The 15,004-nt window shown below is 39.1% G+C and overlaps 1 protein-coding gene across 4 annotated transcripts in view; it reads right to left on the reverse strand.

Moving 5' to 3' along the window:
• Window positions 1-15,004, reverse strand: part of ehbp1 (EH domain binding protein 1) — a 383,657-nt gene that overhangs the window by 150,628 nt on the left and 218,025 nt on the right. For all 4 annotated transcript variants that reach the window (XM_041177904.1, XM_041177895.1, XM_041177886.1 and 1 more), the window contains exons 12-13: window positions 5,602-6,528; window positions 5,429-5,470 (exon numbers count right to left, since the gene is read on the reverse strand). In XM_041177904.1, coding sequence (XP_041033838.1) covers window positions 5,429-5,470; window positions 5,602-6,528 — 969 coding nt within the window. The remainder of the gene's footprint in view (window positions 1-5,428; window positions 5,471-5,601; window positions 6,529-15,004) is intronic.

A 15,004-nucleotide genomic window follows, 5' to 3' on the forward strand; every position in this document is an offset into this window, starting at 1 on the left:
GCCTGGATAAGTGCAGCTCCAACAGCACTCAGGAAGCTTGACACCATTCAGGACAAAGCAGCCCACTTGATTGGCACCCCATCCGCCACCTTAAACATTCACTCCCTCCATCACCGACACAGTGGCAGCAGTGTGTACCATACAGAAGGTGCACTGCAGCAATTTGTGAAGCCTTCTTTGGTAGCACCTTCTAAACTCATGACCTCTGCTACCTAGAAGGACAAGGGCAGCAGGCGCGTGGGAACACCAGCACATGCAAGTTCCCCATCAAGCCACACATCATCCTGACTTGGAACTGTTAATGGGTCAAAATCCTGGAACTCCCTTCCTGGGCTGCAGTGGTTCGAGAAGGCAGCTCACAACTACCTTCTCAAGGGCAGTTAGGGATGGACAATAAATGCTGGCCTAGCCAGCGATGCACATATCCAGTGAGTGAATAGATTTTTTTAAATGTTGGCACAAGTCCTGGGCATTAGTAAGGAGGATTTTGCAGGGTCAACTGGGCGAGGCTCTGCCATTGTCATTTCTGGTGCCTAGGTCAATGCCAGGCACTCAGTTGGTTGGGTCAGTCAGTTTTATTCCTTTTCAACTTTTCTGTGGCCATTTGATCCAACTGGGGGGCTTGCTAGACCATTTCAGAGAGCAGTTAAGATTCAACCCACCTTGTTGTGGGGTTGGATTCACCATGTAGGTCAGGGCAGATAAGGATGGAAGATTTCCTTCCCTAAAGGACATTTGCAAGCCAGATGAACCATTTACTCTATTAAATCTTCCCATAATCTTGAAGACCTCTATCTAGTCACACCTTAGTCTTCTCTTTTCTAGTCGCAACATGTCAAAACCTGCCCGATAGGTATAACCCTTCTCATTTTGTTCTTATTTTTAAGGCAGAGGTAGATTGATTCCCTTGGCTAACAAGGTTATCAGGGGTAGATGGGAGTGTGGAATTCAAAACACAAGATGATCAGCCATGATCTTATTGAATGGCGGAGCAGGCTCGAGGGGCCGAATCCTCTATTCCTGTTCCTATTTCTTATGTTCTTACCCCTTATTTCTGGAATCATTCTAGTAAATCTCTTTGCACCTCCTCCAGTACCCTCTATATCCTTTCCATAATCAGGAGAGTAGAACAGTTCACCATGTTCCAAGTGGAGTCTAACCAATATTCATAGAATTGTAGAAATTTCCAGCATGGAAGGAGATCATTAGGCCCATCCTGTCTGTGTCAGCCAACGAGTAACCATCCAGCCTAATCCCACTTTCCATTTCTTGGTCGGCAGCCTTGTAGGTTATGGCACTTCAAGTAGATATCCAAGTATTTGTAAATATTCTGAAGGTTTCTGCCACCCATTCAGCCAGTGAGTTCAAGATCCCCACCACTTTGTGGGTGAAAAAATTTTCCCTCAAATGCATTCTAAACCTCCTACCTTAAACCCATGCACTGCCACCACCGCACCCCCCCTCCCCCCCAAAAAAAACCATGGAACCCTCAGCCAAGACGAATAGAAGCTTCCTATTCACTCTATATTGACCCCTCATAATTTTATAAACTTCAATTAGGTCTACACTCAGCCTCTGGTGTTTCAAAGGAAACAACTCTTAGCCTATCCAATCTTTCCTCCTAATTAGAATCCTCCGGTTGAGGTCGCATCCTCATATTTCTCCTCTGTACCATTTCTAGTGCAAATACATCTTTCCTGTTATATATAAGCTTAATCTAGCTTCTTTGTTTTTCAATTCTATCCTTTTAGAAATGAACCCTAGTGCTTTGTTTACTTTTTAAAAAAAATGGCCTCATTAACCTGCATCACCGCTTTTAGTGATGTGTTTATCGGTACCTCCCAGACCCCTCTGTTCCTCCACCCGACTTAGACATTTATTTTCCAAAGAATACATGGCCTCTTTATTCTCCCCTCCAAAACATACTGCCTTGTGTTTATCTATACTGTAGCTAATTTGTCAATTACACACTTGGGCAAGTGTCTGGGGCCCTGGGTGGTAGAGTGAGAGGAGTTAAATGCCATGTGTGTGACTACAGTGGTCACATGGAAAGCTGCCAGAGAAGGAGTGCGCGTTAGGGGTGATGGACAGTGATCTGGGTGTCACTGACAGAATAGTCCTTTCAGAACACTGGAAGGGGTACAATGGGGAAGATAGTTTGGTGGTGGGACCTTAATATAGATAGTAGAAATGGTACAAGATGATCTGTTGAATGTAGAGTTTGGTGGGGTGGAAGGTGAGGACAAGGGAGATAACTTTGGGAGGGTGTGAGGGGTGTAGTACAATAAATCAGATGGACTTAGTCAAGGATCCTCTCAATCATTTTGAAGGGAATTCTCAGTTGAGAATCCTTTCTCTATATGGCAAGTCAGTATTAAAAAGGGGAACACTAGGAATAAATATTGCTTTACAATTTATTCAGTCAGACCAGAAGACTATGCCCACATTGTATGCAAAGTCCCTATATGTAGGTAATATCATGCCGTTCAGTTTTTTTCTTAAAATGATCCATTTTTGGGGTTTCATCAGAGAAAACAGTTATTCATGTAGTAAAATTAAATGCAAAGACTTGCAAGTTGATGTGTTGCAGGTGATGTGAAGTGGTTGGACTCCGGTAGCAACTAGCGTGTTCAGTGCTCAACATCATAGCTGGTTCATTACTAGACCAGCCATTTGAAGCTTTATAAGCAAAAAATTAAACAGAGTAAAAAATGAAAAACACACTTTACTTCTAATATCAGAGCAATCATCAGTTAGCCTTCAATTCGCCTCTTTCTGAGCAAGTTTCTAAGTGCTATAACTTTGGGGATAACTTGTATCTCCTGCAAGAGCTCCTGGACACCTGTGTAGAGTGCCTAACATTATATCTCTTGCTTGTTGATTGTGTATTTCCCTATTGTGAGGTTGTCTCCCCAGAGGTGGAATGACTATCCACTGAACTGATGTTACACAGGCTTGTCAGATTCTATTTAATTTCCATCTATTAATGCTAGACTGTGGCTACTCCTCAGATAAAGAAACTTCTTGATATGTTGGTGGTTAGTGATTAGGGAGAAGGAAGTTAACAATATAACTAACAAAAATGAAACACTTTTTTCCTAAGATTTAACTTGGTACAAGCATCTTGAATTTTATCATGCTAAATAAGGGGTTAAAAGTTAGCTCCACCCAGGAGAAGAAAGCTTCGGTTCATCTTGATCTAATTAACGCCAGACCAGTGGTTGTTGTGAGGCAGCTGTCTATGGGGAGGATAAACCCAACAGCTCTTTGTGAATTTAACAGATGTTTAGACTTCTCTTAATGTTAGTTATCAACCTATTTTTCTCAAAGCAGATCTCTGGGTAGAGCCTGTGCAAAGAGACAATCAGGGCAGATAGTTTGGTAGCTGAAAAATCACCATGTAAAAAAATTACTTGAATCATAATTTAACACATCAAATTATTTATTAGCTTGTATTGCACAAAGAGACAGGGAAGCTCAACAAATGCTGCAAAGTTATATGTTGTATTATTACTATTCTTCACTTGTTCTTGTGTTTTAACAGATGTGTTTGGTAATTAAAGCCCAATTCAAAGTCCACTGCATTATAATTCTGCTCCTTTTCAAAACAGTTCATGTTATAAAACCAGTAGCTGAAGTGTTGCCTGGGCATGGTATTTACCTAGGTACCATGATATGGGCAAATAAAAACTCTCTCCCTCAGGCACAAAGATAAAGCTTGTCTACTAGTGTAATCTGAAACAGGGGCCAAAAATATCTTGGGTAAAAAAGGAAGAGGAACTCCAAAAATATAAATGACCAATTGTTCAACACAGAATTACTGAAAGAAAGAAAATTTGTATTTGCATTCATTGTTGACAGGTCTGTGGTGATAACTAATTCAAAATCTATTAAATGGATCACGGTGACACGGCCTGACATTAATGTGGGTCCATACAGCAAATCAGGAGAACGCTTCCAGGACTGATTTTGGTGCCTAAACTCAGTGGATAATGTTTTTTTCTAATAAGTTTAGAGACTTGGACTTGTTGATGAGGTGGTTAATTGGGGAAAAGGGAGGGCAAGTCCCGCTTTGTCTTCATGGGTGGTTCCTAAACATGCGCAGCTTCATTACTAACTACACGTCCAAAGGCCTATCACTGAAGAGCAGAAGTAGCAAAGTAGTCCAGCTTTATCTCCAGATATTATTTTTCACTGGCATTTGAATCCTGGCTCTTTGCAAAACGTTCTCAGTGGAAAAGACAAATGCAACCTAAGTCAAGGCTCAGACTAGTTTTGATGTACTTATTTAGTTGGCCTACTTGGTGGCAGGTAAAGGTAAATCTGGAAATTGACAACATAGCACACAGGGTTCCCAAAGATAATCTTAAATGCTATAAGATCAGGCTCTGAGCACATTGTTGAGAAGCTATACTATTCCTTATTGGGAGTAAGTATAAAATCAGCTGATTCTGCAACAGGTTTCATAAACAAGTTAAACTGATCCCATATAGCTGTGCAATTAATTTTTCCTTTTTGACCCAGCCAAGGTTGGCTGGCTACTTGGCCAGCTTTGCTGAAATTACAGGACTTGACAAAGGGCAGTGATACTGGAAATCCTGGAAAACCATCAAGGATCCTTTAAGTCAGCTGCTTCATTCAGCTCTGCCTTTAAATGTGCAATTGCCCTTGAGAAGGTGGTGATGAGCTCCCTAATTGCCCGTGAGAAGGTGGCAGTGAGCTACCTCTTTAAACTGCTGCAGTCCATATCGTATAGGTACACCCTCAGTGTTGTTAGGGAGGGAGTTCCAGGATTTTGATTCAGTGACAGTGAAGGAATGGCGATATAGTTCCAAGTCAGGATAGTAAGTGTCTTGGAAGGGAACTTCCAGGTGGTGGTGTTCACATGTATCTGCTGCCCTTGCCTTCTACATGGTAGTGGTCGTGGGTTTCGAAGGTGCTGTTGAAAGAGCCTTGGTGAGTTCCTGCAGTGCATCTTGTTGGTGGTACACACTGCTGCCACTGTATGTCGGTGGTGGATGGAGTGCATGTTTGTGGAAGAGGTGCCAATCAGTGATCAACAGCCGCAAGTTTGGGATTAAAAGAATAAGTTCTGCCTCAGACTAGAGCTAGTATGAATGCTGATATTTGCATGCTCTGGATTCTCTCCTCCCACCTTCCTGCCTCCCCACACCCTGAATATAATTCAATTTGGCGGTTCAAGGATTGGATCCTTTCACAATCATTTACACAGTCCAGACTCAAGGATTTTTATAACTGGGTTTTTTTGGTGTCTGATTGATGCTGTAAAGAGGAAAGAACTCTAATGTTGCTGACTATAGGACTATCGTAACATCCATTTTAAAATTTAAACATTTAAAGTCAGTTAAATAGAAATCCTGAGTCAAGTCAATAATCAAAGTTTCATAAGCTACAGTCATTCACTCACCTTTTCTTCAGGGATTTCCCTCAGTTGTTGGGAAGAGTTCAGCTAAACCCCAAACAAGATGAAAATATTAAATTAACTTCATTCTCAGAAATTAAAAACAGCTAATTAGAGAATCAAATTAGTGAGAGTATTGTGCATAACACAGGAAAGAAACAATTAGGTAACATCCTTACCTCCACACTTCTGTTCTGGTGACCCGAATGATTCAAACTTGGAGTGACATTTTTTGATGATTCAGATTCTGAGTACCGCAACGTTGCACGTTTCTTCTTGATGAGATCTGCATCTCTGTTGTAAGAAAATCCTAATTTGTGGACTGGAGATGAGATGGATTTTCGAACAGGAGAACTGGGGCTTCTGCTATCTACAGAGTCTGAATATTGAAGTCTCTCATGCTCAGAGCTGTTGCTAGCGTTCTCTGAACTCTTGTGTCTTTCTGTAATCGTATTTTCATATACAAGTGTTGGTGATTTATGTTCCTTTTGATCACTGACATCTGACAAGTCAGTCAAGTCTAAAATGTCTACTTTCAGCAGTTTTTTTTTGTTTAATAATGGTGGTACTTGTACTTGTAGTGATGCAGGCTCTGTGCTTTCACTTTTGCTAGTATCCTCCAATACAGAACTTTTAGCAGTATTCTGTTCAACAGCATCATATTTTTGTGAGTCTGAATCATTTTTAGTCCTTCGTGAGGAAGGTATTGTTGTACTTCTGTTTAGAAGGTCATCAGGAGTCTGATGTTCAGTTTGTGACTCACCAACATTGTCATTGACAAATATAGAGTCTTCCTGAGATGAAGTATCAAGTAATACACTGCCAGGTTGCTGTGCTGTTGTCTCATGTTTAACATCATTTATCTCTGCATAAAATTGCTCCTGATCAATGGAGCTGTTCGTGTCAGTTTCAAAGTTACCAACTTTGTATTTACTCTTACTGCTGTTTTCTTCGATCTGGACCACATTCAATTCTTCCCCACTGAAATGTGCCCTTATCTGATAAAGGTAGGTCATAACAGATAGTTTATCTGGAATAGCCAATAAAACCATATCTGCAGGCTCCAATAATCGTGATATTCCCAAGCTTGCAAAGCCATCATAAGCCTATGAAAAACAATAACAGCAATTAAATATTACAACTTTAAGACTCAGTAACTTTAGGCAATTAAAATATTATTAATAAATAAAATACAAAAGGGTATCATTCTTGAAAATCCAGCAGTTGGGACATCTATTGACAGACAAGTTTTAAATATTTTTCTAAAAACTGTATGCTGTTTGGAGCCCCTAGTTATTTTAAGCATTTATTTTTAAAATTTCAGTGTGAATTATGCAACATAGCTTAAAAATTAACGTTCTATCTACATTACACTGAATTTGGTTCAAGTACCTTAGAAATTCAACAGAGATTACAGGGAAACAAGTTAGCATGCTGTAATTGTAACCTTTGTTAAATCATTACTTATTTTCATCTAGTCACAATGGGGTAAATCCTTCATACATACACACAATCATACACAAATGCACAGAAATATACATACATATATAAACAAATAAAAGGTGATAGCTTAACTTCTGCATCTTTCTGGTGTACTGGAATTACAATGTGGATATTGGAAAGAAAATGTCCTTGCAAGGCTAAAAATGTTCCTTTGCAGATACTACACCCGACCTACGAGGGCATAATTCCTTCCTATTAATCCAAATTTTCTCCACTACTAATGGTTCCCAGGAAGGACTAAAATGCATTACTGCTATGGATTATGCCATGAGCACAACTGAATGGTAACTACCATCTTGACATCAGTTAATACCTTGGACTACAATAATGTTCAGATACAAATGCAAAAACAGCATGTTAACTGTAGAAATAGAGCAACACATTAGAAAGATTGCAAAGGGGTATTAGAGAGGTTGGCAGGTAACAAAAGCAACTTACATTTATGCAGCACCTTTAACGTAGGAAAACATATGCATCACATATTTTAAAAAATACATCTGAGCTGATGGAAAACCTTCAAAAGCTTGGTCAGAGATGAAGTTTAAGGAGGACATTAAAGGTGGAGAGGTAAAAGAGTTTATAGATGAAATTCCAGACTGTGGGACCTAGATTACTGAATGCTTGACTGGTAACTATGGGGCAAATGGAGAGGGGGTCTATTGAGGCCTGAGGCAAACAAATAGAGATTTCAGTGGGGAGGGGTACAGATGTCTGGAAGTTGAGGCCGACAAAGAGTTTAAACATTAGGATGCAAATTTTCACTTCAGGCGACTGGGGTGGGTGGGGGGGACCAGGAGCCAATATAATTCAGTGATTCAGCGGCAATTAGTCAGTGGGACTTGATGAGAGATGGGTTACGGTTGAAATCTGAATGAACTGATGTTTATTATGGGTGGAGGATGGGAGGATGGCCAGGAGAGCATTGGAATAGTTGAGACTGAATATCACAATGGCACTTCTGAGACTTTGAGCAGGTAAGTTGAGATAGTATTATGACATAGCCAATGGTAAATGCTGAGCTGTTCAAATCACAGAATCACAGTGCAGAAGAGGCCCTTTGGCCCATCAAGTCTGCACCGGAGGTAAACTTGAAAAAAACTGTCATAGCCAATTTTTAAAATTTGTATGTTTCGAGTTGCAGGCTTTGAATTCAGTTATAATAAGACCACTGAGTCTCAAGAGGTTTTTATGAAACTAAATTGAACATTTATTAATTAGATGATTGTAAGCACATACATATGCTACAAATTACTACAATAACTTCTAAAAAAAAGTCCCCTAATTAATCTGACTCTCAGTTACACCTCTGTTAAGGCAACAGTAAAACACGTAGATTTAAACAGACCCCTGGCTGTCCAATTCAAAATGAGTTTCTTTCAGCTCTGGGTCCTTGCAGATAGCGGCTTGAGGCTTACAGGCTGGGAGCTTTAGATCCTAGAATCCCTCTCCTTTTATCAACAGCCTTCTCTTCCTTTATATATATTTTCCTCTTTGAATGCAAATTCTCATCGCATTACTAGGTTTTTTGAACTTTATCTCTTCTAACAATAAAACTCTTTCATAACACCAATTTTATTAATAAGCTTAGGAAAAGGTGAACACATTGTTTGGCTTCTTCTGGCTAGGTGTAATATTTTATCCATTCTTTTGAACAGTTTATTTAAAAATTCAAATTGCTCCCTTTACAATTCACCTTGTAACTTCCCTATGTTTACCTAATTAACATTTCAAACTTACTTATCTTCTATACATCAAAGCCTCTAGACCAAAGCAAATACTGCAGATGCTGGAAATCTGAAACAAAAACAGAAAATGCAGGTCTAACAGTATCCGTGAAGAAGAGTCATACGGACTTGAAACATTAATTCTGTTTTTCTCTCCACAGATGCTGTTAGACCTGCTGAGTTTTCCCAGTATTTTCTGTTTTTGTCTTGAAGCCTCAGACCAGCTGGCTTTAATCCAATTAAGACAAACACACACATAGATACAGATGCCAGGAGAACTCTATTTTTAAATAACTTCCTATAGCATTATAGACAATATATCTTCTTGACAATAGCAGTTGAGGAGGATGATTTAATGGAAGCGAAAGTAGATTCGCTTTGTGATGGATAGTTCATGAGGTCAGAAAGTTACCTCAGGGTGGAATAGGAGGCAGTGTGCAAATGGGTGGGTTCAGACTGAGACAGTGGCTGAGGAGTGGTATGGAAATGGTGGTAAGGCTATGGAATGTGATGGGCTGGGGGTACAGATGATGGCTTCAATCTTCCCCTAATGTTTTACTGGAAATGTAGATCATCTAAGGTTGGATGTTGGACATTGTGCCTGACAGCACAGCAGGTGCAGAAGGAGTTGTGTGAAGCGTTAGAGACAGTTGGATGTCATCCGAAATCATAACTCTGACTGTGGAAGATGTTGCCATGTGGCAGAATGCAGATGAATAAGAGGGACCAAGGATAGATTCTTGGGGCTTGCCAGTGTAATGGAGCTGGGTCAGGAAGAGAAGCCATTGCTGAAGATAGTTTGACCATGATTCACAGATTAAGGCTGGTAGCATGTGAAACAGTCCTATTTAGCTGGAAAACAGAGGAGGGTGTTGTCTGAAGACAATGGTGTAGTTGAACCATGTCAAAGGCTGAAGGGAGATCAGAAAACCACAGAGTGATAATTTGCAACAGTCCAGGGCAAAATCTGTTAGAAAACAGCATTAAGAATTTTAGAAATTTCACTGGTAAATGGAGATGAATGTCTTTTTGAAACAGGTTCTCACTGAAGCAAGTAAAAGGGACTCATCAGAAACAACGTTTGCACAAGTTCATTTAATTATGTTCAACATGATTATTGAATTTGAGAGAAAAAGTACACAACCAGTAAACTATGTACAAATATAGTAGTTTCCTCTTTTCAAGTGCAAACTCTGATTTTCTGCTTTACTTGGTATTAGAAATGAAGGGTATAAAACTCAGCAATATATATTCGTGAAAAACCTATTGTAGAGTAACAATAACATGATTATAATTAGTCGTTTGGAAGTACAGAACTTGAGTATGGCTGAGAAAAGAGACGTGTCTAAGCTTTTTGTCTTGCACTCATCAAGGCACTCGCAAGAATACCAATATAAAGGGCAAGACAACAATTTATACTGCATGTGAAGACAGTGCTGATTGGTTGGCAAGTGGTGTTGCCATGGAAAATGCACCACTGATGGTGACTGACAGTTAACTGCTAAGCATTGTTTGAAATTTAAACCAGGTAGCTTGACCCTGATTAGTCAAGGCATTGCCCTGAGGAATGAATCAGCAAAGACATCTTGCAGGATAATGGCTACCCTGATCAGATCATTTCAGGCTGTATATCATGCAAGCTCATGAACAAACCCAAGGTCATCACTTGCAGCTGTGAAAAGTGCCTAGTCTACCTCAGATTAGCCTGGAAGGGTAACGTATCTCAAAAATTTCACGCTGCTATAATGCAGTGGCAACACAAGTGGTGTTCACCACTAACAGGATGCTGCTGTCAAGCCAAAAAGACGTTCTGCCTATCACTGTTATGATGCGGCAGATGGTGTGAGCCAGGCGAATCAAATCCAGGAGTGAAACTTACACAATCACAACGGTTTTACAATTTGTATTTATTCCAAGATGTGTGCCCTGAATTCAGAAGTGATAAGTCCACCAAGACTTCAGAGATTTAAAAAAACTAAATTAAATATTTATTAACAAAATAAAAGATTTCATGCACATACATAGGTCTACAAATTACTATAATAACTCCTAAAACTCCTAATTAATCTGGCTTCCAGTTACATCCTCATTAAAGTAACAGTAAAAAGAAATAGGTTTTACACAGATCCAGGCAAGTCAACACAATACCCTGGTCAGTAAAATTTAAAGTGGCTTTTCCCAGCTTCACTTTCTGTAGATAGCAGCCTAATGCACAAATATTGGAGGCTTCTCACATTTCTGTTAGATCTTACAATGTCTTTCCTGACATGTAGCCTCATTCTCCTTCATACATGTCTCTCCCTTTTAATGTAAATTCCATTGTTCCCATATGTCTTTGGAGCTTTACCTTTTTCATAATAAAAATCTTTTCATGGTGCTAACATTGTCAGTAACCTTTGTGAAAAATAAGCACACTGCTTGGCCTAGCTTCTTTTTGAAATTCAAACTGCCCTGATTTATCTAAAAATGCAAATTCTCCTCACCTTACATTCTAAGACTTCAGCCGTGTTTACGTTTTTAGCATTTCAAACCTAGTTTCTTTTGATGAGTCAAAGCCTCCAGACCAGCTGTCTCCAATTCAATTAAATTACACACACACACAAACTATCCAAACTCCACTATTAACCTACTTTTACAATAAATCACAATAATATTAAGAGAATTATTATATTTTCATGACAATCACACAAATGAGTAATGTGGTGTATGAACTTCAGCGCCAGTGTGATGCTAGGTACATAGGCCATATGTCCCAAAGGCTGGCGGATCATATCAAACAATGGTGTCCCAGCCGCTGTTCACAGCGGGCAGGGTACAGACTGTACTCAACCAGCCTGTGCTTGCAAAGCTCAAAGCACAGTGCCCAACATTAGGCATAAATCTGCAATTGGACAACATTTGCTGAATAATCCTCAATGTGCTAAGAATTTTGCTGAGAATCAATTTAAGATTGTCACTCGGGCTCGCAGTGTGACACATCTGCGTGTACTGGAAGCTGCATATATTAACATCAATATACTATTCTTTGCAGACAAAGAGAACATGTACATACTATGCGCCTGTTTCAGCTAAACAAAATAAGTGACATCCATTCGTTGACTCATTCCTCAGGGCAATGCCTTGACTAATCAGGGTCAAGCTACCTGGTTTAAATTTCAGACAATGCTTGGCAGTTAACTGTCAGTCACCATCAGTGTTGCATTCTCCATGGCAACACCACTTGCCAACCAATCAGCACTCTCTTCATATACAGTATAAATTGTTGTTTTCCCCTTATATTGGCATTCTTGAGAGTGTCCTGATGAGTGCAAGACAAAAAGCTTAGACTTTTCAGCAATAACATGATTATACTTTCATTTACAAGCAGAAACACAACATGATATGAAAACAGTAGCACTTTACCATGCTTATAACATCAGCAACCTTACGCAATCAACATTAAGATTGTTTATCGGAGTTTAGGGAATAAGACAATATGAAATAACAACTGTACAAGTTAGTATTGATAAGAGAATGTCAAGGATGTGTTTTGCGATAAGAAATGGGATATACAGAACCACTATACAGTACTAATCCATGCTGAGCCTTATCACAGTTGATCAACCTTCTCTCTCATACTGTGCATGTAATTGCAGTGATTTGTGTTGATGGAAAAATTCAGCAAGATAATGAAAACGAAGCATACCCAGATTAACTGATACATTCCTGAAAATACACAGAAGTAAGGCTTACTTTAAAACTATCAGTAATACTGGAAAGGCACAGCATGGTCATTAGACATTGCATACCAAGACACTTGCATCAGTTTAATATGATAGCTCATATTTTTTGACAAAGATTTTAGGACATCAGGTCAGTTAAGGCAGGAGCTTGAAAAGAATGTGCCCAATGGCAATTAGCCTAAATCAAAGAATGTTTACGAGCTTTGTTTATGTCCAAGATATTTACAAAGCAGTGAGTGCTGTGAGAAACAAAGTTCACCAATTATTAAACTTCATTCTCTATTTTGTGGTACAAGAGTTAGCTGTGTACTACTCAAAAGATTTGAACGCATTATCAAATTCTGCATATATATATGTAGGAAATCCAGTAAATCATAATTGATATAAAGATGCTGGAAATATAAAATAAAAACTAGGTGCTGGAAATACACAGTAGACCTGGCAGCATCTGTGGAGAGAGACGCAGAGTTAACATTTCAAATTGAATGTGACTCGTCTTTGGAACGTATAATAATTGATGTTAATTGTTGGTGGTTTAATTGTTGGGAAGCATCCAAAAAAATCTCATTGATAAAGCACACTAAGGAACTCTATTACAGATGTGTGCTACCAAGGTTAAACTCTGTTTACTGAGAAATCATATTGGGAGTTTGGGTGCACTCTCCCTCAGCTTTAATTTTACTTCTAATAATGGCATAAAATCTTGGGACTGTATACTAAATTCCCAATGGGTGAAGCTCTGTGCTGGGCATGCAAAATATGTAAAATTATCCCTGCAATGTATTGCACAGATTTTAACCACTTGCAAATGAAAGTAGTTTTGGATCAGTATATATATATTTGAAGTGTACATATATATATATATATATACGGGAAAAAACAAAAAAATAAAAACAGAAATTACTGAAACGACTCAACAGCTCAGGCAGCATCTGTGAGGATTGAAACAATTAACGTTTCAAATCAGAGATCTTTCACCAAAACTGGAAAACATGAGAGATGTAACAGTTTTTGAGTAAACACGGAGGCAGGGAGTAAGGAGGGGAGGATAGAACAAAAGGGAAGGCCTGTCATAGTGTGGAAGGCAAGACAGACTAAATGACAAAAAGGGATGATGGGCAAGGCCAAGTGTGTAATAGTAGAAAACAAAAACAGAATTACCTGGAAAAACTCAGCAGGTCTAGTTCTGTCGAAGGGTCATGAGGACTCGAAACGTCAACTCTTTTCTTCTCCGCCGATGCTGCCAGACCTGCTGAGTTTTTCCAGGTAATTCTGTTTTTGTTTTGGATTTCCAGCATCCGCAGTTTTTTTGTTTTTATCTCTGTGTAATAGTAGGACAGGCAAGCATGAGAAGGGGAGCAGAAAACAATGAAGGTGAACAAGGTGAAAGAAGCAATGGAAAAATCCCGTCCTGATGTTGCCTGATCTGCTGAGTACTTGCAGCATTTTCTCTCTCTGTTTCAGATTTCCAGCATCTGCAGTATTTTGCTTATGCAAAGCAAAGGCGTGCATGTGGACATGCACATCTTTGTAGTTAAAGTTTTTTTATGGGTTTTAATAATAGGTGTTTCATCAACTTGCATGTATATGGTGCTTTTAACTCAATAAAATAGCCTATTCACTGAAGTGTAATCAGACAAAAATTGACAACAAGCCAAATAAAGAAAAAATATGAGAAGTAGTTTGGGGAGGGAATTCCAGGGCTAAGAGCCTAGATGGCTGAAGGCACAGCTGGCAATGATAGGGTGAAGGAAAAGGCTAGTGCTGAAGAGGTCATAAATGGAGGGTCACAGAGATCGCACAGTTGTAGGGTTATAAGAGGTTACAGAGATAGGCAGGTGTGAGGCCATGGAGGGATTCGAACAAGAGGATCAGAGTCCTAAAATTGAGGTGTTGGCAAACCCAACAGCCAATGTAAGTCAGCATGCATAGGGGTGATGGCTGAATGGAACTTGGTTCAAGTTCTGATAAGGGTAGCAGAATTTTGGGTGAGCTTAAGTTTATGGAGGGTTAAATTAGCAGTGGTATGGTCCAATGTGGTCAGTTTGATAAACTAATGTTTAAATATATATCCATATATCTAACAACACGTTTAAAAATCCTGTCTGTACACACTTGCTCCCTAAATTCTTATGTTGATAATTATAATGGAAACTGATTACATAAGCTGTAATTATGCCCTGCCACCAGCAATGACAGTGCAGTAACCCAGCTTTCCATCTCCTCTATGTTCCACCCAACTCAGGTTCTCTGCTTCCCAAATTCCTGTAGGCTTTCATTTAAATCTTTCTTTGTCTACATGAAATGTGTTGCTCAGTTCCTTTCACTTCAATATATGGAATCTCAATGTATAATTATAAGAATAAATGATAAATAAAGCACTTAGATTCAACTTAGTTTTTATAAATATACAAGTCTGATGGCATCAAATCAGGAGAGAGAGAAATGTAGGATTTGATGCAACTTTTGAAGATTGTCAGAGATATATCAAGGTACAGGGTGTCATGTTTTTTTTTCGACCATTTTTCCATTGAAAGAATTTTAGAATGAGTTATGTTTAAGTGTAGTATTCTAAAATTAAAGCAAGTTCACTCAGGTTGATTCTTATAGCCATATGCTGCAGCCACTGTGAC

This window comes from Carcharodon carcharias, chromosome 2 (genome assembly GCF_017639515.1).
Source record: "Carcharodon carcharias isolate sCarCar2 chromosome 2, sCarCar2.pri, whole genome shotgun sequence".
NCBI classification, from domain to species: Eukaryota; Metazoa; Chordata; class Chondrichthyes; order Lamniformes; family Lamnidae; genus Carcharodon; species Carcharodon carcharias.